At 53.5% G+C, this 25,651-nt stretch overlaps 1 protein-coding gene and 1 long non-coding RNA gene across 13 annotated transcripts in view; one reads left to right on the forward strand and one right to left on the reverse strand.

Annotated features, from left to right (window-relative positions):
- Nucleotides 1-25,651, forward strand: part of TNS1 (tensin 1) — a 184,503-nt gene that overhangs the window by 124,207 nt on the left and 34,645 nt on the right. For 6 of the 12 annotated variants that reach the window (XM_029933858.1, XM_029933861.1, XM_029933859.1 and 3 more), the window contains 3 exons: nt 14,327-15,898; nt 21,894-21,977; nt 23,237-23,356. In XM_029933858.1, the coding sequence (XP_029789718.1) occupies nt 14,327-15,898; nt 21,894-21,977; nt 23,237-23,356 (1,776 nt within the window). The remainder of the gene's footprint in view (nt 1-14,326; nt 15,899-21,893; nt 21,978-23,236; nt 23,357-25,651) is intronic. The other 6 variants (XM_029933866.1, XM_029933867.1, XM_029933868.1 and 3 more) reach the window with 3 other exon arrangements.
- Nucleotides 3,842-5,411, reverse strand: LOC115287445. Its single transcript, XR_003906480.1, has 3 exons — nt 5,272-5,411; nt 4,110-4,282; nt 3,842-4,024 (listed from the first exon to the last, which is right to left on the reverse strand). It is a non-coding gene; the product is annotated as an uncharacterized LOC115287445 (long non-coding RNA).

Genomic DNA, 25,651 nt, shown 5'->3' on the forward strand with positions numbered 1-25,651 from the left:
ACGTTGATGGCACTCACTGGGATGGCGGGCTTTGGGGCAGGTGGTTCTGAACTCGCATTGTGGTTGTCATTTTCCACCGGTGGATCCTCCCAGCTCTTGCTCTTGGCACTTCCCTCTCCTTCCTTCCTCCCCTCCGGGAAGCAGAAAGAGCCTGAGCCCTGCAGAGTCACTCTGGCAGTGTGATCTTGAGCAAGATACAATTTCCAAGCCTCAGTCTCTTTTATCAGGAAGATGGGAATGATAGTATCTCCCTTGAAAGGCATTTGCAGAAGCAAATGTGTGAGCATCCGTTGAAGGGCAGACACAGGAAATAACCTGCAGTTTCCCTTATGTGGCACTCTTGCATTCTTCCTGGCTCCCCAGGTCCCATGGCCCCCTCCTCATTTCCCTCCATCCTTCTCCAGAAGGCTGTAAGGGTGGGGAGAGGCAGGAAGAGGCGTGTGGGTACCCTTGTCCAACTCAGACATCTGCCTGGGACTTGACAGTTCCCTTCCTGAGTCATCCTCTGGCACACCGGCCCCTGCCTTCCTCTCCAGGAGTACTATCCTGCGGGTGGCCCTGTCTGCTGCCTTGCTGGGTGGGGGCCTCAGAGATCCTGGGAGGCTGGGGCCACAGAGGGGCGCCCAGAGCCTGCTCTGCCCCCATGTCCCTGAGCTTCCGGTCAACCCTGCCTTGCATCTCCCCTGGGCTGGAAGGCAGGACGAGGTGCTGTGTAGGTATGCGGACATGAGTTCACCCCCCACCCAGGCACCAGGTCCCTCCCTGTGCTCCTCCATTGCCCACTTGACCTTCAACTCCTTGACACTTGGCATGCCCATGTCTTTCTCTTTCTTGCGGTTCTGTGTAGGACCAGACGTTTTAGAGTTCAGGGCTCATCTTGGTCTTCTCTCTTGTTTTACCACTTTGGAAACAGAGGCCCAGGAAAAGGAAATGACTTGCCCAAGTTCAAGTGGCGAGTTAGTGGCCCAGCTGGGACTGGAAATCAGTGGGTCATAGTCCTGAGCTCCATTTCTCACACCCTCAGTCTGGACTGGGTGATTGCTTTTTGCTGGGCCCTGACCCATGTGTTGTAGGTGTTTAGTGGCATCTCTATCCCCCAGATGCCAATGGTATTTCTTCTAGATGTGACCACCCAAAATATTTCCAAACATAGCTAAGTGATCCCTGGGGAGGACCGCTGGCCTAGCTGTCCCCTCAGCCCCTTGTCTCTGGAACCTATTCCTGTTTCTGTACCAGGATTGGCTGCTTGGAAACCAAAACATTCAGCCATTTTGTTCCTTAAGAAAAAGAGCAAACAAACAAAAAACCACAACCCCTCCCCCTGACAAAATCCAGGTTGGGGAAGATGCTTCCACACCTGGCAATGAAAAGAAAGCCCGGGGAAGGAAGGGGGCTGAGGGAGGTGACCGAGGGAGCCGTGGAGAACCCTCAGTGGGAATGAGAGGCCCTACCTTACCCAGCCAGCCCAGCCGTGGACCTGCCGGGGATGGAGCATTTGTTAGATATGCATTTGGATAGTCTTTCTCAGCCCTAGAATTGCCTTCGACTATTCCACTCTGTTTGTGCAGCCAGACCCAGAGTCCTTTGAGGTTGTGACTACATAACCGGGTCCTCAGTGCCCTTTGGGGCATCCCCCTCATGGTGTCTGACTCTTCTCTGGGGGTGGAGAGGATTTCCTTCTGGGGGCTGGGGGCCTGGGTGGTAGTCTCTGCTAGTGGGAAACTGCAGTGCCCCGAGTCTGGTGGGCCACCTTGGGGTGCATGTGGAGGGGGGAAGGGGCTATGAGCTCAGGACGTCCTCTGGGCTGAGCACCATGCTGTGACTCTAGGGCTCAGCCAGGCTGGCTACCCACGGCTGGGCCTTGTGGCAAACCTGGGGTCCCCAGAAGGTCACCAGGTCGCATCCCTGCTCTAGATCTTGTATTTCATGAGCCGCCTGCCCAGGGCTGTTTCAGGGGTCGGAGACACCCAGCCGCCTTGGAAGAGTGAACAGAATTTTCACCTCTCAAGCGCAGCTTCCCCCGTCCCCTGTCCCGAAAGATTTTTGCTCCAGCGCTATTCCAGTTTTTATTAAGGAAAAAAAAGTCCCCCCCCCAAATAGAATGCATGGTGAAAACTGAGTATATCCTTTTTCAGACCAGATCTACCACACCCATGTCCAGTTCTCCAGGAAGCACTTTGCTATCTGTGCGAAGGTGGCCAAGGTCTGGCCCGCCCCTCCTTCCTCCTTCCTCACGGCCCTACGAAGAAGCCACCTCTGGAGGCGGAGAGGCAGTGGCGTTTTCTGGCGTGCTGTTGGCAGTCACCACGCTGGACGGCCTTGGTACTTATTAGCCGACAGCATCATGTTCTCAGAGTCTGGACTGTTTCATTTGATGCCATGATTTTGGAGCAGGGAATGGCCAGGCCAAGTGATATGCCCTGAAGCTTAAGCATCGGGCATACTGCATCTGGGCCCCGGGCGATAGGGTCCCTGAGGTGCTGCCCAGGGCGGAGCTGGGTTAGGGAAGAGGGCAGCAGGTGTCATAGCTGTGGTTGCATATATGTGGCTGCCTCCTTTAGAGCATCTCTGTGTGCTCTGTGCTGTGCCGAGGGCTGTACACCCACGACATCAGTCTTTGCAATACCCTCTGAGATAAAAATATTAATATACCCATTTTGCAGGTAAAAGAACCAAAGCTCAGAAAAATTAAGGAATCAGCCCAGGGTTGCACCTAGCTAGTAAGTGGTAGTGTCTGGATTCAAGCCAGCATCTGCTTGACCCCTAAGCCGCCATGTTCTTAGCTGCCATGTTCAAGGCAGATGCTGAAGTAACATGAGCAGGATGGGCTGGGTATAACATGAGGCTTCATTATTAAAGGCGTGGTTTCCAGAAAGTGGGAGGTGCTAGGCATATGGGGCTCCTTATAGGTCAGAGTTACATGGGTGGTTTGTGCTTCAGAGTGATAAAACCACCAGAAGCAGGGGCTCAGATAGCCAAGCAAAGGGAGGTTATGGTATGGCGACCTCAAGGACTCTGGGTTGGGTTTCAGGGGATAGGCTTTCGGTCAAGAGAGACTTAGAGGACATCTGCACCATGTTTAGTATCTGAGGAGCTCTCGTGTGGCAGAAATTTGCCGTTGGGCACCATAAGGCCAGCTAGTGGAAAAAACAAGGTGCTAAATCTACCTGTTAGGGCCATCTAAAAATGAAGTGGGCATTTTGGGGAGATAGTAAGATTCCCCATAGCTGAAAACAGTTAAGCACAACTAGGACCAGTTTTTCTGAGTTTTCTCCCAGTGTTCTCAGCTGGGAATGTTTTACTATTCAGATTTCCTGGGCTCCGCCTCCCACAATTCTGCCTGAAGGTCTGGGGTGGGGGCAGGGGTTCAGGGTTTTTATAAAACTCTCCAGGGCTCCTGGTGCAGCCAGTCTCTGGGGGTAGCACAGAGTCACGGGGCTCCGGTAGTTACTTCTAGGGACTGTTGTGCGGTGGTTTCCAAAGTGTGGTTACGTTGGCCTGGTTGACAGTTCCATATGAAATGATTTTAGGTCCATTTGTTGTAATGCATGTTAGAAAAGAAGGTATAGACTTTACACTATATATATTATGGATATTGATGCTTAGAACTACTTGAACTTAAATTAGGTTTTTAATTAATTATTTATTTAGTTTGAGAGACAGAGCGAGAGAGAGAGAGGAAGAGAGAATGTGCACAAATAGGGGAGAGGGGCAGAGGCAGAGAGAGAATCCCAAGCAGGCTCCATGCTTAGTGGGGAGCCAGATGTGGGGCTTGATCCCACAAACCTGAGATCATGACCTGAGCCAAAATCAAGAGTCAGACGCTCAACCAACTGAGCCATACAGGTGAAGTTTATTTTAAAATTTGCCAAAGTGTATAAAAATGATGTTGATGGGATTCAAATGTATGGATAAACAAGAAGATCCTGTACAAGTAAAATCCAGGTTAACACTGTCGTGCGTGGGGTTGGGCGCCCTTAACCCTTTCAGGAGCTTGGGGTTTGCTGATTAGTTCTAGAAGGCTCTGTGGGAGGTAGGAAGGTAATAGCAGTAGTATGTCCAGATTATGGTCTTCCAATAACCCAGCAGTGGGAAAATTCCAAACTCACCTGCCCCCAGTGAGGCCTGGAAATCCACTTCTCTCCCCTCCCCATTCATAATGCTTTCTGTGAAGTCTGTGTCACTGGGTTGGGGACCTCTCCCATCCCATCCCCGTAGATGCAGGTAAGACAGCGCAGGGCGAGGTACAGGGCATTTGGTCCTCTTATTTTCCTCCTGTAGTCTTAGAAAGAGGCAGCCAGAGAGTGATATTGGCAATGGGGAGGGGGCCAGGGTTGAGGTATCAGCTCAGGCATATGCCTTTCCCTCCCAAGCCTGCAGGGCCAGACTCCCCGTGAAAGGTCTGGGCACTGGGTGGGGTGCTGCAGAAGCGCTCTGGGGTTGCCCACTAACTGGGGTCCTCAAGGAGACAATAGGTCTCGCAGCCCCCACTGGCCTGGCTGCAGACCCCAGGCCACCTCTTACCAATGCTGAGGCTTGGGACATTCCCTTGATGTGAAAGTAAGTCACCAGCATCATGTGAATAAGAGTTAAGGATTGGTGTCCCGCTGTCAGGGACTTCAGGCAGCTCTTAGGGCACACCAGGATGGTGGTGGGGACTTTCAGGCAGCTCTTTTGGTTTTGGCTGAGGGGCTCTGTCCCAGATCTGGTGCTTGGGGACGAATGTGGGTGTCACTGACATTCTGAAAACTTATTCCCTCCACTGTTCATGATGTTTATAGATTGGAACATGCCAGATACTGATAGCTTGTCAATTGGAGGCATCTTAGGTGGCCTTGGTGGGTCCATATCTGGGGCTAGATGCCCACTGGCCTTCCCAAAGTTAGCCTCATAGACCGTCAAGACTGTTGGGCCAGAATCTAAAGCTTTGCACTGAGACTGTAACTAACTTTGGGGCTCCTGGCCCCCTCCCAGAGACCGGCCTGGATGACACCTCTGTTCCTCTCCTCAGGACTTTTCTTACCTCTGGGAAGAACGGGGGCTTGTGCTTTTTTTTTTTTTTTTCCTTCTTCCCCTTTTATAAGCCAAGGAAGTGTCCTGGCTCCTAGACTCTGCCCCATTGTGGGGAAGGAGGGGGAGAGGGAGGGAAAAAAAAAGATTTCCACCTTATTGTTCAGCAGCTGGAAAATTGTTGTCATCTGTTCTGCCTTTCATTTGCTGAGAATGGAAAAAAAAAAACGTGGAAAACTTTGGAGAAATAAATCTCCGTACCCTGGTAGGAACTCTGGCCCTTCCCTCTCTCCCCCTGAGCATCCTGGCTTCTCTGCTCCCGGGCTCGCTCTCCCCACTTCGCTGGGCACTGGGGCCATGATGGGTTTGGGGCCGGGGCTGACCAGAGCCGGGCTGCTGGCCGCTGCTCCTCGCTCCGTGCGGAGGGCTTGGAAAGCCACTGTGATGTCATTCAAGAGCCGCATAGCTACAGGATGATAAGTGAAGCCCTGGGGACCCAGCTGGCTGAAATTACAGACAGAGTTTTATCCCACTGGCTTCCTACAAGCCGGAGCGAGGCAGCAGAGCTGGCCGAAAGGGGGAGAGAGCGAGAGGGAGCGAGCCGAGGGAGGGGGTGTATGTGGACCGGGCAGGCGGGCGGCCCTGGCCCCGCCCACCCCTGACAGTCTGCGGAGCCCGAGCGGGACACAGACAGCCCTGGGGTTGCAGCCATGGAGGAATTATTTGAAACTTGAGGCACAAGGAACAGAGATCAAATCAGAGGGGTTATTTCTCCTCTCCTCTCTCCCTCTCCGCCCAGAGGGTAAGTGTCTGCCGGGCGGTTGTGTGTGTCCCCTGCGTGGCGCTGTCTGTCGGACCTGGAGATGGGGTGGGGGCTTCTGTACTGGGGTCAGCCGCGGACCTGGACCAGAGAAGAGTGGGGGGCCGTGCGGGGCTTTGGCCCACCGCACTGTCTTTGGAGGTGGACGTGGTGGACCTGGCCACCTCCCTCTTGGATTTGCTGCCCTGGGACATGTAAAAGCTGCGGCCTCAGGTCTGAGTTGAGGCGGGGGGTACAGAGCGTCCGAGCCCGCTTCGTTCGCTCACGGAGGCTGAGAATGGGGTGGTGGGTGGGGGGAATGTAGTGGAGGCATGGTTAGCGCATGAAACATTCCCTGTGGGATGTTTTATTCAGGACGCCCCCGCCCCCATTCTGTGGTCTGAGCTTTGTGGCACCCCCGGTCCTGACCACTCCCCTCCTGGCCGCCTGTGGGCTCACATTCATGGCTTTCCCCCAACTTTGGCAGGGCCTGCACTGGCTCGACCATCCTCCTGGCCAGAGATCCCGGAGCGTCCAGGCGGACGGCCTGGCCTGGCAGAGAAGGGCTTCGGCTGTTGTGGGCCTGGGTGCTATTTTTACTGTCCCGAGTGCCTGTGATATCTGGTGCCCGGATAGGCTGAGGGCAGGGAGTGGGGGCGCCAGGCTCTGCTTATAGTGCCTGGCGTGGGAGCTGAAGGCCAGGCTGGAGCCAAGAGGCTGGACCTGAGAGTTCACATTTGTCCCCCAGGAGGGCGGCTGGTGTGTGACCTCGGAAGGTCACTCATCTCCAGGGCCTGGTCTCTCGGGTCTGAAATAAAGGTCACGATTGAGTTTTCTGTCCCTACTCCCTCTCTCTGGAGGAATTCAAGGAAGATGGTATCTGTGAATGTGCCACGGGTCCTTCCTGAGGAAGGCCTGGGGACCCATCCGTCATCATCACTCGAGGAAGCCCCGTATGTTATATTGTGAGGTTCTCGGTCTGCATCCCTGATGGGAGTCCCCTGCCCTCCTCAGACTCCAGCCATCTTCACCTTGAAGGCCGTCACGAGCACTGAACTCTGTGCTGGGTGACCTTGGAGGGGAAATCCCCTGGGCCTGCCAAGTGTCATTGTCTCCTGAAAAATGAGGGGTGGGTAGTGGATTAACTGATCCCCTAAGACCCTTTAGCTCAAAGCCCCATGATGTTTAAAAAGCTCTCTTGGCTCTGCTGACTTCCTGGAGCAGCAGGACACAGGAGCGGCTCATGGGAGGGGCTCTCTTTCCAATTTCTCTTTGAATGCTGACTTTCTCTGTCTTCAAGGCCCACGGGTTGACATTCAGATCCGGCTCCACTTGGACATTGGGCCTGCTTGCTTCCTTGTCTCGACAGAATGATGGAGGTGGCCACCCACCTTCCCTGGGTCCACAGAGGCGGGTTTGTGGGTGACTCTGGTGAGGTCGCTTTTACAGGGGACAGAGCCACCTGTGAAAAGATTGACAGCAACCTTGAGAAGAGTCTCATTGCTCTTTTGTCTGGTCTCAGAGAATGCAGTGGGTTCCCTCCGAGTGCTGTGACATAAGAAGAAAGAGAAGGGTCTGTTTGCCACACCTGGACGTGTCTGGCCTGCCCACAGGGCCCTGTGCTCCGCACTGGACACCTCCCAATGTGGACCCAAGTCTCCTGGGCCGTACCTGTTGCCTGTTTTCTCCCATCTCCCTCCTTTGCGTCCTTCCCCTTAGGAGACCTGGGGACTCCTCTTCAATCCTAATTCCGCTGACCTTCAGAGTCCCCGAGGAAGCCTGTTTCCATCTGGAGTTGTTCCAGAGACCTCTGCAGCTGGGAGGAACAAAGGGCTGCCTCAGTGCCCGGCTGGCTGTGGGATGGGAGGTCAGCGTGGGTGGAGGCGAAGACTGTCACACAGGGGCACAGGAGATCCTGCCAGTGTTGCCAAGGGGTCTCGGGGGGACCCCAGGTTGCACCTGAGCCATGGGGCTGAGGTTCTGTGTGCCCCTGTCCGTCCTCACCCAGGCCTTCCTCGGGCAGGTTGCGAATCCTTGGGCTGCTCTGGGCTAGACCGCTCCATGCCTCCTCAGGGTGTGCTCTCCCATCTCTCATGGGTGCATCCTGGCTTTCTTCGCAGAATTCCATGTGCCAGAGAAGGATCCCCAGAAGCAGCCCCCTGTTGGGTGCAAACACCTACACATAAGATTTATAGATAGATTTGGAGGTTAACCCCCCGAAATCAGGTGCAACATTTGTGTTTGTGCATTTTTGGGGAACTTAGTCTAGGCTTCCATCAGATATCCCCAAGGGGCCTTCGCCTAAGAAAACTAATGTGCACTAGACTGGAATGTGGTTGCAGAGTCCTTTGACAGATACCGCGGGTCAGGCTGTGGCTGCTCTGGGACCTCCACTGTGCCCCAGCCATTGCCACCAACCATGTAGAATACTCCTCTCGTGTGATGTTTTGGCTGCAGTGCTTTCTATTTTCTCTTCCCTTTGGCGGAGCTCGGGTCCACCTTGAACCTCTGATTTTTCACGCCCCTGGGCAGCAGTGGAAAGAAGAGTGTCTCAGTGGCTGACAGGACTATATACAAGCCTTTGGATTGTTTAATATAATGCAAGAAGCCTTTCGGGAACATATGATGTGCGTCGGGCACCGCATTCTGTAGAGCTCTCCTATAAGCCCTGCAGCTCATGCCTTAAAATCCAAGTTCACGTAGAACATGTCATGAAGGGAACCTTCTGGGAACTGGGCACTGGACTGGGGTATGTGCGGGGAGAGACAAAGGCTTTTTGTCAAGGAGAAAAAGTGGGGGGACGAACATGGGCAGCAGTAGGGAGACTGGTATTCTGGGAGTTGTCTGCAAAGAGCAACAGCCATACAGAAGGGGTTACTCTCAGGAGAGAAAGGGGTTTTCCAGGGAGGTTGGGAGCTTTGCAGAAGAAAAGCGAGGAAGGATCTCTTAGGAGAGGGAACAGTGTGTGTGAAGCCCAGAGGAGGGAAGAGCATAAGAATATTGAGTGGATTTGGGGGTATGGAGGACAGTGAAGGTGAGGCTTCAAAAGGCAGACAAGGGCCAGATAATAAGAGGTCTGGCATGTCCAGCAGTGGGGGGTTGGGCTTTACTCTGTGGGTGATGGAAGCTGTTAGAACAGGTACAACGGAATAGAGAGGAGAATTTAGAGTGCGCTGATGTGCCAGGCCTAGATTACGGCGCTGAGCTCCTGAGCCTTGTCACTCAGCAAATCTGCAAGTAAGCATTTGAATCCTCACTGGCCAGGCTAGAAGGCTGGGCTCTGTGTGGTTAAGTGGTTGATGTAAGTTGACTTGCAATTAAGATGGGGACCATCCTTCTGGGTGTATCTGGCCCAAGCATGGGCTGGGAAGGGGTGCTTCTCCTCTGCCTTCTCCCCAGAACCACATCCCTGTGGCCTCCCTGCTACCTAGCCCCCTCCTCTGGCTCTTACATTGTTGCTTCTCAGTAGCCCTGGTCCTAGCCCCAGCCTGGCTCCCTCCACGGCTGATGGAGTGTCTGTGCCTAACAGATTAACACATCCAGAACTTGCTTTCTCGGCTGCTGCTCGGCTGAGCCACAGCCCTTGTCAAAGCTCACCTACTTCTAATTTATTTATTTATTTATTTAGAGAGCATGCACGCACAAGCAGGAGAAGGACAGAGAGAGGGAGAGAATCCCAAGCAAACTCCGCACTGCCAGTGCGGAACTCGACACGGGGCTCAAACTCATGAACTGTGAGCTCATGATCATAACCTGAGCTGGAGGCTTAACCAGTTGAGCCACCTGGGGGGCCCCCATGCTTCTTGGACACACTCATGGCCTCCCATGTTTAAGGAGCTGAGATACCCTTTGGGTCTGCAGGGTCCCTGCACTGCCTGTGTCCCTGGTGGGCATGGTGCCTCTTCCTATTGACACGGCATTGATTTTCTTCCTCGTGGCTTGGTCATCACTGCTCCGGGCAATATATTTTAATGAATTGTTATTCTGCTGGATGCGGACCTAGAGGACTTCTTATCATGAAAGACCCCATCCTCAAAACCTTAATACATCGTTCACGTCCACTGGTTGGACAAGGAGAGGTTGCTCTTTCTTGCAGTTGCTGACTTCTTTCTTGCAGTCAACCAGCCTGGCACCTTTTCTTTTTCATGGTGGGGCCATTTGTCCTGGCATCTACATAAGCAAAATTTCCCCACTAGACAATAGTAACAGAAGCGAGGATCTTTAATCCCAGAGTCCAAAGTGCTGACCACCAGGATCGGGGTTTCTCAAGATCTTATCCACCCATGTGAGCCCCAGAACCTTGGGAGAGCCAAAATGCTGCTTTTTGGCCTCACCTCACACACATGAGTGACAATCCTTGGGAGCAGGGCCCCAGAATCTATATTTAAAAAAACAATTTATGTATTTAGTTTAGTTTAGTTTTTTTAATGTTTATTTAATTTTTGAGAGACAGAGAGAGGCAGAGTGTGAACAGGGGAGGGGCAGAGAGAGGGAGACACAGAATCCGAAGCAGGCTCCAGGCTCTGAGGTGTCAGCATAGAGCCCGACGCGGGGCTTGAACTCACAGACCCTGAGATCATGACCTGAGCCAAAGTCAGTAGCTTAACCAACTGAGCCACCCAGGTGCCCCATCTACATTTTTTGTTAACAATCCCTGGAGGAGATCCTTATGAGCATCAAAATTGGGAAACACCCGCCCTAAGCCCATATCCCCTTTGTACCCATGTTTCTTTCATTCTATTTGAAGCGTACAGGATGGATGCATCTCTCCTTCCCTGCATCCTGGCCTGTACCAGGCTTCCAGCACCATGCACACCTCTGTGGTTTGCTGGCCGGAGCCTAGGGAGTAGGTCCACATCCAAGTCAGCTGGGGATTTTCCTCCAAGCTTTCCAAAAGCATGGCTCACACATCTGGATTACGGCCGCTGTGGAATAAGGGCCTCTTGGTGCGATCAGGCTCAACGTCGAGGGTGGAGCATGGGTTCGGAGCAGCTGCTGGGGAGAGCCAGGAGGCAGAGTCAGACAAAGCAAGTGGGGTCTTGAAGGGACTGTGGGCTTCTCGGCTTCCCTAGAGTGATGGCCAGGGAGATGGCTCATGAAACAGGACATTTGGGCTGGCTTGGCCTTGGGGCTAGGAGCTCTCTACTCTAGGCTGCTTGTAACTTGTGTTTCCCCTGAAGGTTAGCCTCTGCTCCATCGTCACCCATGCTGATGACAGGTTCCTCCTGTCCTCATGTCCCCAACCAGGCAGGTTCTTCCTCTGTCCCCTGCTCTCTGCCCTGGGATGCCCAGTGCCCCTCACTTGAGAGGATTTACTTGAACTGGTCATGCCCCTGGAGGCTGCTAGAACTGTGAGTTGAATCTAGTGGCCCCTCAGGTTTAGAGCCTCAAAACCATCTCCCCCCACCTTCTTAAAAGCCCTCTCCTCTGGCTCTGTATTTCACCTTCCTCCTTAACTCTGCCTGCCTCTCTCTTTTGCCCTTCCTGCCTTGATAGATTGAAACCAGCGCTGTGTTCCGGCTTCTTGTGGTCCTGCTAAATAGCACTTAACGCAGCCGCAGTGGACGGGCAGAAGGGAAGGAGGGTGTGTGTGTACTGGTGAGGGGTGTGGGGGACACTTCACCTCCAATAGAAGGAACAGGGGTACATGTCTCAGCTGGGGTCATGCTGACCTGTTGAGGTTTCTGCAGAGCCCTCAGAGGGGCTAGACAGACCTGGGACTGGCCTGGGTGTCCTGATAGGAAAAGGAAGACCAGCGAAGGTGCAGAAAAGCCCAGAGTGTGTGGCCAGCACTGGGTGGTCAGGAGCAGCTGGCCCCTTCTGGGAAGACAGCGATAGACATTTCCACTTGTACTTTGCGAAAAAGATTTAGTTAAACAATTTATTCTTCCATTTTCTTACTCAGCCTCAGTGGCCTGGCAGTTACAGTTCCTGATGTTGCTGCAAACAGTGGACCGCTGGGGGTAGATTACATGGCAGAGTGAGCTTAATATTGACATTGTCAGAATCGATGAAGGGGCCAAAAGGGATGAGGTATCAGGTAGTGGTAATTAGGTGAGCTCTTCCTCCCTGCCTCCGGGAACGCTTTCTTAGCTCTCTTGCCAAATGCTTTTCTTTTATGAACCCGAATGAGATGCAGGCTTGGGTCTACTTTCTCCCTGAAGGAAAGGATACCTACAGTTTGCACCCAGTGGTTCTTGTTGACCCTAAGTGTAAACGGGGAGCGTACTGGACACACCACCCTTTGCATTGCTGTTCCCCCCCACCTCCCAGACCACATGAGCACAGATCTGGGGGATTAGGAGGTGCAGGGGATGGAGGGGCTCCCTGGCCCGGAAGGCACACGCTGGCATCTTGTAGTGTGAGCTGCAGAGTAGGGCCAGGGCCCCGGAATTGGCCTGTTTCTCCAGGGCCAGCAAATTTCCAGGCTCCATGAGAAGGAAGGACAGCATTTCAGCCTCCCACTGACTGGTGCGAGGGGCCCACCCTCACGGGTACCACCCCTGGAAATCTGAGCGGAGGACAGCCCTTGTCTTCAACGCTTTCCCCCTGGGGAAGCAGTCAGCTGTGGCCTCTTATTTGGTGTAGCCAGGAGTCCAGTTCTTTAGAAGAACATGGCATGGGGGACACCTCTCTCCTTCAGTAGCTTCAACACCTTTAGGGACAGTGACAGGCCTGTTGAAAGAGGCAGCCATGCTTGTCCCTGCATCTTAGCAACTATTTGGGGTTCTGGTACAGGGAGAAGACTGCTGGAGATTCAGACCTGTCTCTGATTCAGACCAGCCCCATCCCTGTGAGCCTAGAGCTGTGGCCACACTCTGGTCTGGCGTCACTTGGGGCCTGCTACTGGCCAGGGTCCCAGAGCCCCAGGGAAAACAGGGGACAGAGGGATGGTTCTGGAGAGCTAAGTGAATGGGCAGAGCATCCAAGCCCCCGGGGATGTGTGTGGACGGTGAGCCTTGCCGGCATCTCTGTGCCTGCTCCTGGTGACGTCATTTGCTTGGCCTGTGGTTTGTGTGTATATGTGTGTTGATCAGAATGTTCCTATTTTGTGGTTGTCTGATCACTTGTTTTTGGCCGTGGGCTTCTGTGTGAGCGTTTATTTTTAGAGGCTGCCACTTCTGGCCTGAGGGCTGATCCTTGGGCCTGGTAGGAGCTTGCATTTTCTGAAATGATTGTGGCTTCAAATTTAAGTATTTATTTTTGGGTATTGCTGCCTTTTATGTGTTTAATTTACTCTGTGTGTGTGTGTGTGTGTGAGACACGAGAGTGTGGAATAATAGAAATTGTATGGTCTTTGACGTTCTGATTTTACCTTAGTTTTGCTTTTAATTTAATTGTATTTTAATTAACTTTTAGAGGGCTCTGATTTTAAATCCTAGCTTTACCAGATACTGTGTATCTGTGGACAAATGCTTTCACTTCTGTGAACCTCAGTTTCTCCCATCCTTAAAGTAGGCATCAAAGTCGCGCACTCACGGGATTAGAAAGAATATACGTGTAAAGTGCCTAGCGAGGTGTTTGGCACCTTAAGGTCACCCCTCTGTGTATCCCAAGAGTGCACCAGGGTGTTTGATTTGGGCGGTTTCTGGGTGTTTGACTTGGGCGATTATGAGCTGGCGTGTGTGTCTCTGGATGTCTTTGTGTCTGATTTTCCTGTGTGTGGATGGTGTGTGTGTGTGTGTGTGTGTGTGTGTGTCTGTGTGTGTGTGAGACTGTGTGACTGTTGGTGTCTGGCTGGAGTTTGTGCAGTGTTTGGGAGGCGACTTTCTTTTCTTACCAACTGGGGGCCTGCCTTGCAGTGAGGGGAGGGGAGGTGTGTGCGAGTACATGTGTGTGTGCGCGTGTGGGTCGGGGCTGGGAGCCGGGCCGCTGACTGTACAGGGTGTGAAGTCACTGAGTCCCATTGGGTGGGGAAGTTCTTCATTCCTGAGTCAGCCCTTTGGCCCTGAGCCACCCGGCGCTCATTCTTTCCTTTCAGAGAAAGTATTGCTCATGGGGTCGCCAGGGCTGTGCAGACAAAATGACACAGGGGACACCCCTTCCGGATGAGAACATCTACTTTTGTGTTCTGAATCCCTAAGATGTTTCCCTGGGCCCCCTTTCCAGAAGCCCGTGAGCCCAGCTTCCGGAGGGAAAGCACGTCCCGTCTGACATGGGGAGAGCTGGCTTCGCTGAACTCCATCGTGACCCAGCACTTCCAGGTCTTTGGGAAGCTGGTGAAATACCAGTGCCAGGCTTTGGACTGGGACATCGTGCTCCCAGAAGACCCCACCCATTCTCAGACTTTGCCTCTTGGCCCTGGAGCTGGGTGTTGGGGCCCAAAAGCCTGGGATAGGGTTCTCTTTGTCCTCCTCTCCCATATCCTCTGACCTCAGCTCTATCTCTGGTGGTGCGAGGAGATTTTAGGATCCAGGGAATGGAAGCTCTTCACTCCTTTCCTTGGAGAGAAGAGGAGATGTCATTGCTTCCCGCTGACATCTGCTGATTGTTGTTTCCCCTGTGGCTCTCTTACAGAGGTGGTGGGACACACTCAGGGCCCTCTGGACGGGAGCCTGTACGCCAAGGTGAAGAAGAAGGACTCCTTGCACGGCAGCACCGGGGCTGTCAATGCCACGCGTCCTGTCCTGTCGGCCACCCCCAACCACGTAGAGCACACCCTTTCTGTGAGCAGTGATTCTGGCAACTCCACAGCCTCCACCAAGACAGACAGGACCGATGAGCCTGCCCCTGGCCCCTCCAGTGCCCCTGCTGCCCTGAGTCCTGAGGAGAAGCGGGAGCTGGACCGTCTGCTCAGTGGTTTCGGCGTAGAGAGAGAGAAGCAAGGCGCCATGTACCATCCCCAGCATCTCCGGACCCGCCCAGCAGGGGGCCCTACTGTGTCCTCCCCTGGCCGCCATGTCGTTCCCGCCCAGGTTCACGTCAACGGTGGGGCCTTGGCATCTGAGCGGGAGACAGACATCCTGGATGATGAGCTGCCCAACCAGGATGGGCACAGTGTGGGCAGCATGGGCACACTGTCCTCCCTGGATGGGGTCACCAACACCAGTGAGGGGGGCTACCCAGAGGCCCTGTCCTCACTGACCAATGGCCTGGACAAGCCCTATCCCGTGGAGCCTATGGTCAACGGTGGGGGCTACACCTATGAGTCTGCCAGCCGGGCGCTGCCTACCCATGCTGGCCACATGGCCCCCTTGCGGCCCTCCTACTCGGCACAGGAGGGTTTAGCCAGCTACCAGCGGGAGGGGCCCCACCCAGCCTGGCCGCAGCCAATGACCACCTCCCACTATGGCCTTGACCCCAGCGGTATGTTCCGCTCTCAGTCCTTTCCAGAAACCGAGCCTCAGTTGCCCCAGGCTCCGGCCCGCGGGGGCAGCAGCCGGGAGGCTGTGCAGAGGGGCCTGAATTCCTGGCAGCAGCAGCAGCAGCAGCAGCAGCAGCCCCGCCCACCTCCTCGCCAGCAGGAGAGAGCCCACTTAGAGAGTCTCGGGCCCAGCAGACCCAGCCCCCAGCCACTGGCGGAGACCCCCATCCCCGGCCTCCCTGAATTCCCAAGGGCAGCCTCCCAGCAGGAGATAGAGCAGTCCATCGAAACACTCAACATGCTGATGCTGGATTTGGAGCCGGCCACGGCTGCTGCTCCCCTGCACAAGTCCCAGAGTGTCCCAGGGGCCTGGCCAGGGGCTTCCCCACTGTCCTCCCAGCCTCCCTCCTGCCAGCCCCATCCACTGACCCAGTCCAGATCTGGCTACATCCCCAGTGGGCATTCCTTGGGAACCCCTGAGCTGGCCCCACGGGCCTCCCTGGAGTCCTTCCCTCCTGGCAGGGCTTACTCACCTTATGATTATCAGCCATGTCCGGGTGGGCCCAACCAGAGTTTCCGTCCAAAGAGCCCAGCCTCCTCCTCCTCCTCGTCTGCCTTCCTTCCGACTAGCCATAGCCCTCCAGGGCCTCAGCAGCCCCCAGCCTCTCTCCCTGGCCTCACTGTTCAGCCTCAGCTCCCACCAAAGGAGGCGACTTCAGACCCCTCCCGCACTCCAGAGGAGGAGCCGCTGAACCTGGAGGGGCTGGTGGCCCACCGGGTAGCAGGTAAGAGCCTCATGGACCATCGGTCCTAGGAATCCTCTCCTGGTCCCTCCTTCCCTCTTTGGTCTTGGTTGGGCTTGCTCGGGGGAGGTGTAGGCACAGCCATCACTTGGCATCCCTTTCTGCATTCATCATCTGTTAGGGCTGTAAGCCAGGCATTGAGATTCAAAGATCAGTGTCTTTCAGTTCCTGCCTTTAAGGAGTTTACAGTCCAGTTAAGGGACAGGGACACAGGAGTGTAAAGTGTGCTATAACAGAGGTGGGGACCAAAGCCTCAGTGCTGGAGGGAAAGCAAGGCTTACCACCTAGGGCAATCAGGGAAAGCTTCCTGCAAGTGGTGATTTTGGGGCTGGAGAGAAGATGCTCTCTGCAACTGCACGAAGTCCTCAGACTTCAGTTCCTGGGGGAAGGTGTGGAGAAGGCTGGAGGGAGGCCTCTGTAGACTCAGAGGCCTAACAGAGATAGGAAGGGTGTCCTAAAGGCCTTGGGCTCTACCCAAGTGTTGAACCCTGGCGGTCCTTTCAGGATATGACTCATTTTGGTGGGGAGGCCGAGGTCCCCTTTCTTGTTCAACTGTCCTGTTAGTCTTTGCTTTTGGACTTGCTCTGTATGAGAAGCAGACACTGAGAAACAAAGCTCTGTTTTCTATCAGAGAAGAGGGTTATCTTTCTGGAGAGAGGAGAGAGAATGGGATGACCAGGGAGTTTACTGGGGAGATATGAGCAAGAAATGGCAGAGTGTGCAGAGCCATGTTGGGATGGACCAGAAGGTCTCCCTTCCTTCTTATTGGCCTGAGCCTATGACCATTCTATGGGGGCAGCCAAAGTGGGTGGGAAATCCTTTGGGTTTTTTTTTTTTTTTTAAATTGTGGAGGTAAGGCCAGGCAGGGGTGGACTAGAGACTGGGGCTACAGGACCTTGTGCCAAGCCCCTGAGCTGACAGGGTGGTAGGAGCTCAGGGAGAAGGAGAGGAGCCTGGGCGGCTGACTGTGCCCTCCACCCTTTTCCCTAAATTTAGGGGAAGCTGAGTCACCATGCCAGCTGCAGCGAGAGAGGGAGACACCCTCCCTGGGGATGGACAGTGGGTTTGGGGAAGTAGCTGAGGGCACACCAGCTGGCTATGGGATTGTGTCCAAGATCTGGGTGTAGGGCCATAGATGCCCTGCTGTACTTAAGAGCAGAGCACAGGCCCCAGGTCCACTCTTAGCAACTTCAGATTGGCCATAATGCAAGTATTTACATCGTGGACATTGGTCATCAGAGTTTTGCCTCGCCTAGAGAGCTGGTCTACGAGAACATTGTTGCTTGTAGTGGAGAGTGAGAGCACAGGATGGGTAGCTCTGTCACTCTAGAAGTGAAATGCTTTATGGGGTGGTCCACACAGAGCTGCTGTCTTTTGATTTGTCCCACATCTGGGCCCCTGAGATAAGGACCCCTGGCTTCTTTGTCACAAATTTTGCTAAAGGGAGAGAAATGAGGCCCTCTTAATATTTTATGGAGTTGAGGTGACCTGATGAAGGGTAACACTCTAGCCTAATGATGGGCAGGATCTGGGGGCAGATTCTCTGAGGAAACAGAATGAACTGAAAACCTTTCTGTATAGCTAGCTCTCCTGGAGCCTACTTTAAATGAAACCATACCTTAATGACTCCAGGAGTATGTCCATCTTATAGTGCATCTCCCCTCAGCCTTTTCTCTTCTACCAGCGTCTGAAGGTTTGACTGTTAACATCCATATGCTTAGCTGCTCAGGCTTTGGCTGCCAAGGAGGCATGGGAAGGGAGAGATGTTGTTGGTACCAGTATCTCTGTCTCCAGCTCTAATTGAATCTTCTCTACCAACTGTGAGTGACTCAGTCAGAGAAAGGATGAGATGTATAGAGAGGACAGATATATTTGGTCCACAGGGTATGAAGGGGGGCCTCTTTCATCCATGCCCTGTTATGAAAGTATTTCTTATGTCAGCAGGTCCTATTTGCACAGCTTCCTCAGTAGCCCTGCAGAGTGTCTGAAGTGCTTGTATAGGTAAAGATGCAGTGGCAGGATCATTGTGTACAACAGGGTGGGAGTCAAGGAATAGACCAGAACCACCTCTTCCTGCTTCTTCTACAATCTTCTGCAAGAAGCTGGAACATAAGCTTCAGCATGAGTAACTCAGGAAGCTTAGATCTGAGGGAGAACTTCTTCATGACCATGAACTTGATCTGGTTTCTCCTGGCTTTTCTCCCACAGGTCTTCCTTTTCTTCCTCGGCTCAATACTTCCTCTGTACCTTAATACTATATCCTTGGCTCATTCCACTTTGATCCAACAAGTTCTTATATCTTATTTTAGCTTGGATCTCAGGGTATATAGGGGTACTTTTCTTAATTTGATAAAGGGTAGGTACTAGAAACCTGTAGCGTGCATCACACTTTTGTGTGAAACATTAGAAGCATTCCTGTTACACTAGGAACAAAATAAACATGCCTGTTATCACTTCTATCATATAACATTGTATTGGATATCCTAGCCAGTGCAATAAGACAAGAAAAAGAAATAGGAGCCAGAGCTCTTGAGTTCATGTTATCCTATGATCCTGATTATGTGACTAGACTGATCTCAGATGTTGCTAGACGTAGAGATTTCAGTGCAAGTGGGAAATCAGATGTGAATCTTATTCTTTGATTAGTCTCATGTTTCATAAGGGGGGAAAAGAACTGGAACTTTAAAATGAAGTCATTCCTAATAAGTGAGACCTGGAGAAAGTTCTGTGGGAATGAAGAAAAAGGAAAGATCAGTATCAGTTGGACAGATTGAGGAGAGTGTTGAGTGTGGGTTTTAAATAGAGCTTTGAAAAATGAGTAGGAGTTTGAAAGTGGGTGAGGTCATAGCAGAGAGATGGTTTTTTTGAAGACAGGAAAGCAGAAGTGTTTGAAAGATATAGTAGATTGAGAGCATTTGGGTAGTGTGAGAGGTCAAGAAACGTAGCCTGGGACCTGCCTCTGGTTGGTCTTAAAGTACCAGACTAAGGAGCCTGAATCTTACCTAGTGGCAATGTAGGAAACCAAACCACGTGTTTAGTTAGGAGAGAGCCATGATCAGAGCTGTAATTTAGAAAGATGTAGCTGGTGGATCTGGGCAGAAAGGGTGCAAAATAGGAGACTTTGAGTTATGAGATGTAGTTGCTTATTTGGTAGACTGGGTTGGGGGATTGCATTAAGGTGCTGATCATGGAGATGAAAAAGAAGAGATCGGCGCCAAGGATGTTGTGGGAGTAGAATCAATGCATTTACAAGTTGATTGCATGTAGTGGGTGAAGGAGAAGAAGACATCAAAGATGATTCTGAGACTCCACGAATAGGGACAGAATGCTAGTTCCATGAACAAGCCAAGAGTTAGGAGTACACATGGGTTTTGATAAGAAGAAGACACCAGTGTCCCATAGGTTGAGTTTGAGGTGATGGCCGAGCCTGCGGGCAGTAGAGATGCATGGGAAGCAGCTGTACATCTGGAATTGGAGCTTGAAAGAGCGGAAAGAACTATTGATTTTGGAGTCATCCTCACAAAGATGTAGGTCAAAGCTTTGGGCATGAATAAGATCTCTATGTCAGGGGGCATGGAGAGAAAAGAACGTAGGATGAAATGGCCATGAGGAGAATAGACAGGAAGGGGACTGAGAAGGAATGTTCAGGACAGTGAGAGAAGACAGGGACAGTGGGTCACCACGGAAGCCAAGACAGTAAAGGGATTCCAGGAGGAGGGATGGGGGTTCACTGTAGGGGGATCATGAGGAGGAGGACTAGGAGAAGTTCACTGGGCTTGCCAATTAGGTGGCCCCAGGGGTTTTCAAAGGCATAGAGAGAGTGATTGAAAGCAGACTGCAGGAGTGAGGAGTGAGTGGAGAGGCAGCACAGACAAGACGTCAAGTGCTCTTTCAAGTACTTGCGTGATAGAAGGAGACGACAGTAGCTAAAGAAGGTAGCAAGATATTGAGAGCCTATTTTTATTTTTGTAAATTTAAGAGACATGAGAATGTTTTTAGAGGAGAAACAAAGGGGAATATGGAGGGAAAAGAAAGACGTAAAAGAATGTAAGAGAGAAAAAGAAGTTGCTAAAATAAGGTCTCTAAGGAGGTAAGGGGAGATATAGGCCTCCGAGCCCAGGTGGATGATTTAGACTCACCAGGAATAAAGGATGAATATAGACACAGGGAAATATCTGTGTCAGGCTTTGGGACCTCAAATTCAGAGCTCAACTTTTACATTTCATCATGGAAATGGGAAATGACATTGAGGCCCATTCAATCATTCATTCTTCATGAATCCCTTGTCTGTGCTAGTCTAGGCTCTGGGAAAATGGAGGTCAACAAAAGAGGTAAAAATCCTTGCTTTCATGGGGGAGATGGGCAATAAACAAAGAAGCCAATACATGTACAATATGTCAGGTCGATGATAAGTGCCATAAATTAAAGCAGTGTCAGTGAGGGGTCGAGGGCGAATGGGTAATTCCACTTTACATAGGATCAGAGAAGTCTTCACGGGGCCATGAAGGGATGTGCAGGTGGAACAGCAAGTGCAAAGGCCCTGAGGTGGGGGTGTGCCTGATGTGAGGAGTGTAGTGGGGCATGGAGTCAGAGAGGTGATGGGAGTGGGGGCCTGCTTGCCGTGGGCCTTGTACATGATTGTGAGAACTTTGGTACTCTGTGTGCTGTGCGCAGAGCAGTGATGTCAACTGACTTGCTCTCAAAGGATCAGTGTGGCCAGGATGGAAGGAGGGAGACCAGTGAGGAGGCTGCCTCTATTGTTCAGGGAGGTGGCTGTAGAGATGGTGAGAAGTGCTCAGGCTGTAGATAGTTTTGGAGGTGGAGCCATCAAGGCTAGAGAGGGATGTGAACAAGTCAGGGACCACTCTACGGGTTTGAGCTCTAGGGGTTTAGTTGCTCTGAGCAACTAAAGGGAGGAGTTGCTCTTCCCTGAGATGGATAAGAAGTGGGAAGAGCAGGCTTGGGAGGAACGTCCCAAGTGTGAGTTTGGCTGTGATCGATTTGGGATGCCCTCGAAGCCACCAAGGGGAGAGGTTGGAGCTTAGAAATGCAGGCATTATGATGCTAGTAGGTGATGTTGGCAGCGTGCACTGTCATGTGGAGTGTGGCATTGCCTGATGGCACCTGGGGTGAGCATGGGTACAGAAGAGGTCCTAAGACTGAGTCCCAGGGTCTCCCACATCTGGTGGTGGGAGGCTTGAGGAGGAAGTGGCCAAGAAACTGGTGTGGAGCAGCGTGGGAAACAGAGGGTTGGTGAAGGAGCCTGGTCCCCTGGGTGGCCCCTGTGGTATCAGGAGGTCAGTGAGTGTGGATTAGAGGCTGGCATAGCAGGTCTTTCTAGTGCATTCCAGGTGGGCTCGTTTTAAGGACTTTTTGGTGGTGCCCAACAGCTTCGGGCGGCCGTGGAAATGGAAGGGACTCTGGGGAGGAAGGTTACTTAAGGTAGATGTGAGGGAATGGTGAAGGGCAGAGGAATGCTAGGAGGTTAGGGAGTGTGGCCCTCGCGCCAGGCTGGTAGGGTCACAGCTGGATCCAGGAGGAGGCAGGTGACCATGAGAGGAGAGAGGCCCTGTGATGGGGCCGGGCTGACGGCAAGGGCGGGTGAGGATCGAGGTCTCCTGGCCCCCGGCCGGTACCTGCTCGCCCCATGTTGGGGTTGGGAAAGAGAGAGCTGTGATGTCCCTGCTGGACCATGGGAGGTCCACCTGCCCATTGGAGAAGCTAGACTCTTCTTGTCTGACACCCTCCCACCTTCCTCCAGCGTGTGGCCAGATCCCAGACTCAAAACACCAACTAATCTTGATTTTCTCTTTGTTTTTGTTTTGTTTCGTCTTGTTTAATGCCTTGTCCCTTGCGTTCTCCGTATGTCCCATGTCCATCTGCCCCCTGTGCTGTGGGTGTGGTGCCTTCCTTGCCTGGTGTCACCCCCTCCTGCTTGCCCCTGTCCCTGCCGGCTCCCCGGGGTGGGGGCGGGCAGCATACAACGCCAAGCTGCAGGGCCTCGGGCACACCAGCTTCCAGCTGCCTCCTCTCCACCGGCTCCGATCTTCCTCCACCTCTGGTTGGTTCACCTCTGCCCTTTCCCCTGTGGCCCTCGCTATGGCTCTCAGCTTCTCTTCCTCTCTTTCTCCATGGGCCACTTCTTCCAAACCTTTTCCCAGTCTTGTCCTCTGTCCTCATTTTTCCATTCCCCCTTCCCTTTCTTCCTTCCCTCTTCTGTTCTTTCCATCTCTTCCCATTCTCTTTGCACCCCACCCTTGCCCACTTCTCTCTCCTCCCTCTCCCCAATTCCTCTCTTCCTCCTTTCTGCATGAGCGAGTGCTCCCACTTCTGCATGGACACAGGCCTGATGCTTTTAGCCTTGGCCTCATCTGCTGGGGACAGGGTCTGGGGTGACTAGACGAGCTTACAGGTTCCCCGTGGACATGCAGGTCATTGCCTGAGGGTGCTCGGTGAGGGTGAGGGCAGCCAAGTCCTTGGGCTGCTCTGGCCCGATGCTGGGCCAGGGCCTCAGTAAGAACCAGGCTGTGCTTTGCATGGGCCACCAGGCTCCTGACAGAGAGAGAGCGTCTGTGCTCTGTCCACTTTTAAGTACGGTACACTGTGGGGACACAGCACACCCTCTGACCTCATCCTGAATCTCGGATCCTAGGACCCATGGCCAAAAGGCAGAAGCCCTGGGTGTGGTAGTGACCCTCTCTGTGACCCTGGGCAAGTCTCTTAATCACTCAGAGCTCAATTTCCTACTGTGGGAAATGGAGAGATCATGGCCCTGCCATGTGTATCCTGCCTTGGTGGCTTGACATGCTCCAGTGTGCAGACCCTTCATCAAGGGCCTGTGTCCGCTCGAGGATGCCCACTAATGGCTGCCCCTGGTCTCGTGGACATAAAGGCCCATAGTCTTCTAGCTCCGTGGAGGGACTCATGTCATTGCTGCCCTGTGCGTCTAAGCCCGAAGGCCCAGGTCAGGGAGAAGCTGTGCTCAGGCTTGCCCCACTCCGTGGCCTCGAGCAGTTCGGAAAAGGCTTAGGGGGCTGTGGGGGTTGTGGAGTCCTAACGGTAGTATCTGGTGCTCGCACAGACCCTCCTCTTCCCAGTCCATGGATAATGGGGAGATGGCTCTAGCAGAATGCCCCCTGCCTGCCTCCTTTCCCCTCCATTCACCCTTACTCGGCCCAGTGGAGGGGAGTGGTCAGTTGGGCTTGGGGGAATGGGGGCGGTTCTGGGGTGGGGGGGGCTGTCCCGAGGGGAGCTGGCATGGCTTAGCCTGGGGCTGCTAGTGTGATCGCCGTGTGGCTTTCTGGTGCCCTGGCCCAGCAGGTGGTCCCCCGGATGCCCTGGTTTTCGAAGCCCCAGGCCTGCTGTCGGACACCCAGCCCCGTCACCTGGAGCTGAGGAGCCCAGTCTTTTGGAAATCGGAAGGCTGGAAAGAAGAGCTGGGTCTGTGGGGGTGGAAACGGCCAGTCTGGGGGCTGCAGGGGAGATGTGTGATGAAGCCTGACGCCAGGGCATTCGTCCGTGGGACTCGGGTGCTGGGCGGCTGTGCTCAGCCAGAGTGGGTGTGTTGATGTGTGTGAGGGCTCAGGCCCAGAATTGCAGTGTGCGCGCACGCGTGTGTGTGTGTGTGTGTGTGTGTGCGCGCGCGTGGGCGCACGCCTCTGTGTGTGTAGGGAGACAGAGGTCCTGACAGACTGGGAACAGGCTCAAGAGACTGAGAAAGTCCTGGGGCTGAGGGTGGTAGAGGGAAGGAGGGGAGTGGGCAGCAAGCCTATTTTTATGATGGGTCCATCTGTGGGACATGAGGGAGGGGTGTTCTCTCTCTCTCTGACACTGGCTGTGAGCTTATGTCCAACTGTCCCAGCTTGGCTGAGGAACAGTAGGATTCTCTTCCCTTCCCCCGGCCATGCCCTGTCTCCCCTCCCGTAGAGAAGGACAAGAGAGAGGGGACATTGCTCTCCAGCACTCCAGGGCATAGCTGAGTCTGCCAAGGGAGACAACAGTGAGATACTGTATTCAAAGAATGTGAGGGCCTTGGCCGGCCACTGGTGCCATGGGGCGCACTGTGGGGGGAGGGGCTGTCCCCATGGGAGTGGAATATGGGGTCTTACCCCTTCTGCAGAGTCCTAGCTCTTTGGAGGTCATCCTATCCATCTCCCTGCCTCAGGACTTGAGGAGGTGTGTTTGTTCTCAGATGTCTGACTGCCTTGTGCCAGGATCTCATGTCCTCCACCATCGGGAAGCCCTCCAGTAGTCTGGCCTCTCCTCTGCGAGGCAGCCACCATCTACAGCCCCTAAACATGGAGGGTGCTCTGAGCACTCCGGGGAGAATTTTCTCTGTCTCTCTGGGAGATTCAAAGCCTCAGATTAAAACAGACCTGCTTTTCAAGGGCGGACATCAGATCCCCAAACAGGGACACTGGCCACCCCTTGCAAAGGCACAGGGGCCTGCCAGAGAGAGGTTGCTGGGCTGGGTGAGCCGGAACTGAAACGAGCCCTAATGCATTTCTTTTAACCTTGGGGCTGAACTTGGTTCCAAACCCCTAGAGCCTTTCCCAAATGGGCCTCCTTTGTCACAATTATTATTAGAAAATCAATGGCTGTGTCTGTTTCTTTCTAATGTTTTTGCCAGGAATGAAATGAGCAGCAGCTCTAGATGAGGCTGCCCAGCAGGCCTGGGGCGGGAGGGGCTCAGCGGAGGTGGGAGAAGAGGGGTGGAGGCAGGTGCACCTGCAGTTGTGACATGGTGCTCGATGCGGGTACTGCTCAGCCCTGTAAGGGCCTGCCTGCACCTTTGATCCAGGGTGATGCTCATAGCAGACCCTAATTAGGACTGTGTGGCCCCCAGTTTTCTATTCTGAAAATAAGGCCATTTTAATGGGAGGGCTTTTGGCTTTAAGGAAAGCTGTGAGTCTGGTTTACTGGCCCCATCAAGGGGCTCTTTGGTCTTGGTGGAGATAACAGGTAGGCTGCCTCTGGGCAATAAAGAGCCCAAAGTGGTCCCCGCCCCACCTGGGTACCACTGTCTTTGTAAATTACACCAGTCTTGCTGCTCTCTGGATGGGGCCCCCAGTTATGGGATACATGAGTGACTGTATGTGTGTGTGAGAGAGAGTGCGTGTCCGTCCCTAGTTTGACATCAGCAGCCTGCTATTCATGACAAGAAGGAATGTGCTTTTCATGGCAGCCTTAGTGGCTGAGCCAGGCCGGAGCTGGGGGCCGGGCATGTCGACCTCACCGTGGATGATAGATGACCCAGTCCGAGTGAGGGTGATTTCCGCCTGCTGCACTGGTGCATTCCCAGCAGCCGGCAGTGTGCATGCATGCCTGCGTGCATGCGTGCGTGCGTGTGTGTGTGTAGTGTGCCATGGAACAGCGTTCCCAGATGTGCTGGTACGATGCTGGTGCCCCCCGCGTCCTAGGTGACCTTTGGTATACCCCAGCAACTCCTCTCACTTAACCCGCCCTCCTGGGTGATGGTGAAGGCAGAGCTGAACGCTCCCTCGCTCAAGCTAATAATGAATACAAGAAGCCTGTCCTCAGGCGAGGTCTCGGCCTCCGGGACCTGGGGAGTGAGTTTTCTAGGGTTCTGGAACCGGCTCAATGAGGCAATGGGTTCCATGCCTCAGTGCAGCTGTGGGAAGACGGAGTGGGAGGAAGGAGGGTGAGGCTAACAACATGCCCGGGCCTGAGGAACGGAGGGGATGCAGGAAAGCAGATGGAGCTCATGACTTCAAC

Source organism: Suricata suricatta, chromosome 3 (genome assembly GCF_006229205.1).
Source record: "Suricata suricatta isolate VVHF042 chromosome 3, meerkat_22Aug2017_6uvM2_HiC, whole genome shotgun sequence".
Classification (NCBI taxonomy): domain Eukaryota; kingdom Metazoa; phylum Chordata; class Mammalia; order Carnivora; family Herpestidae; genus Suricata; species Suricata suricatta.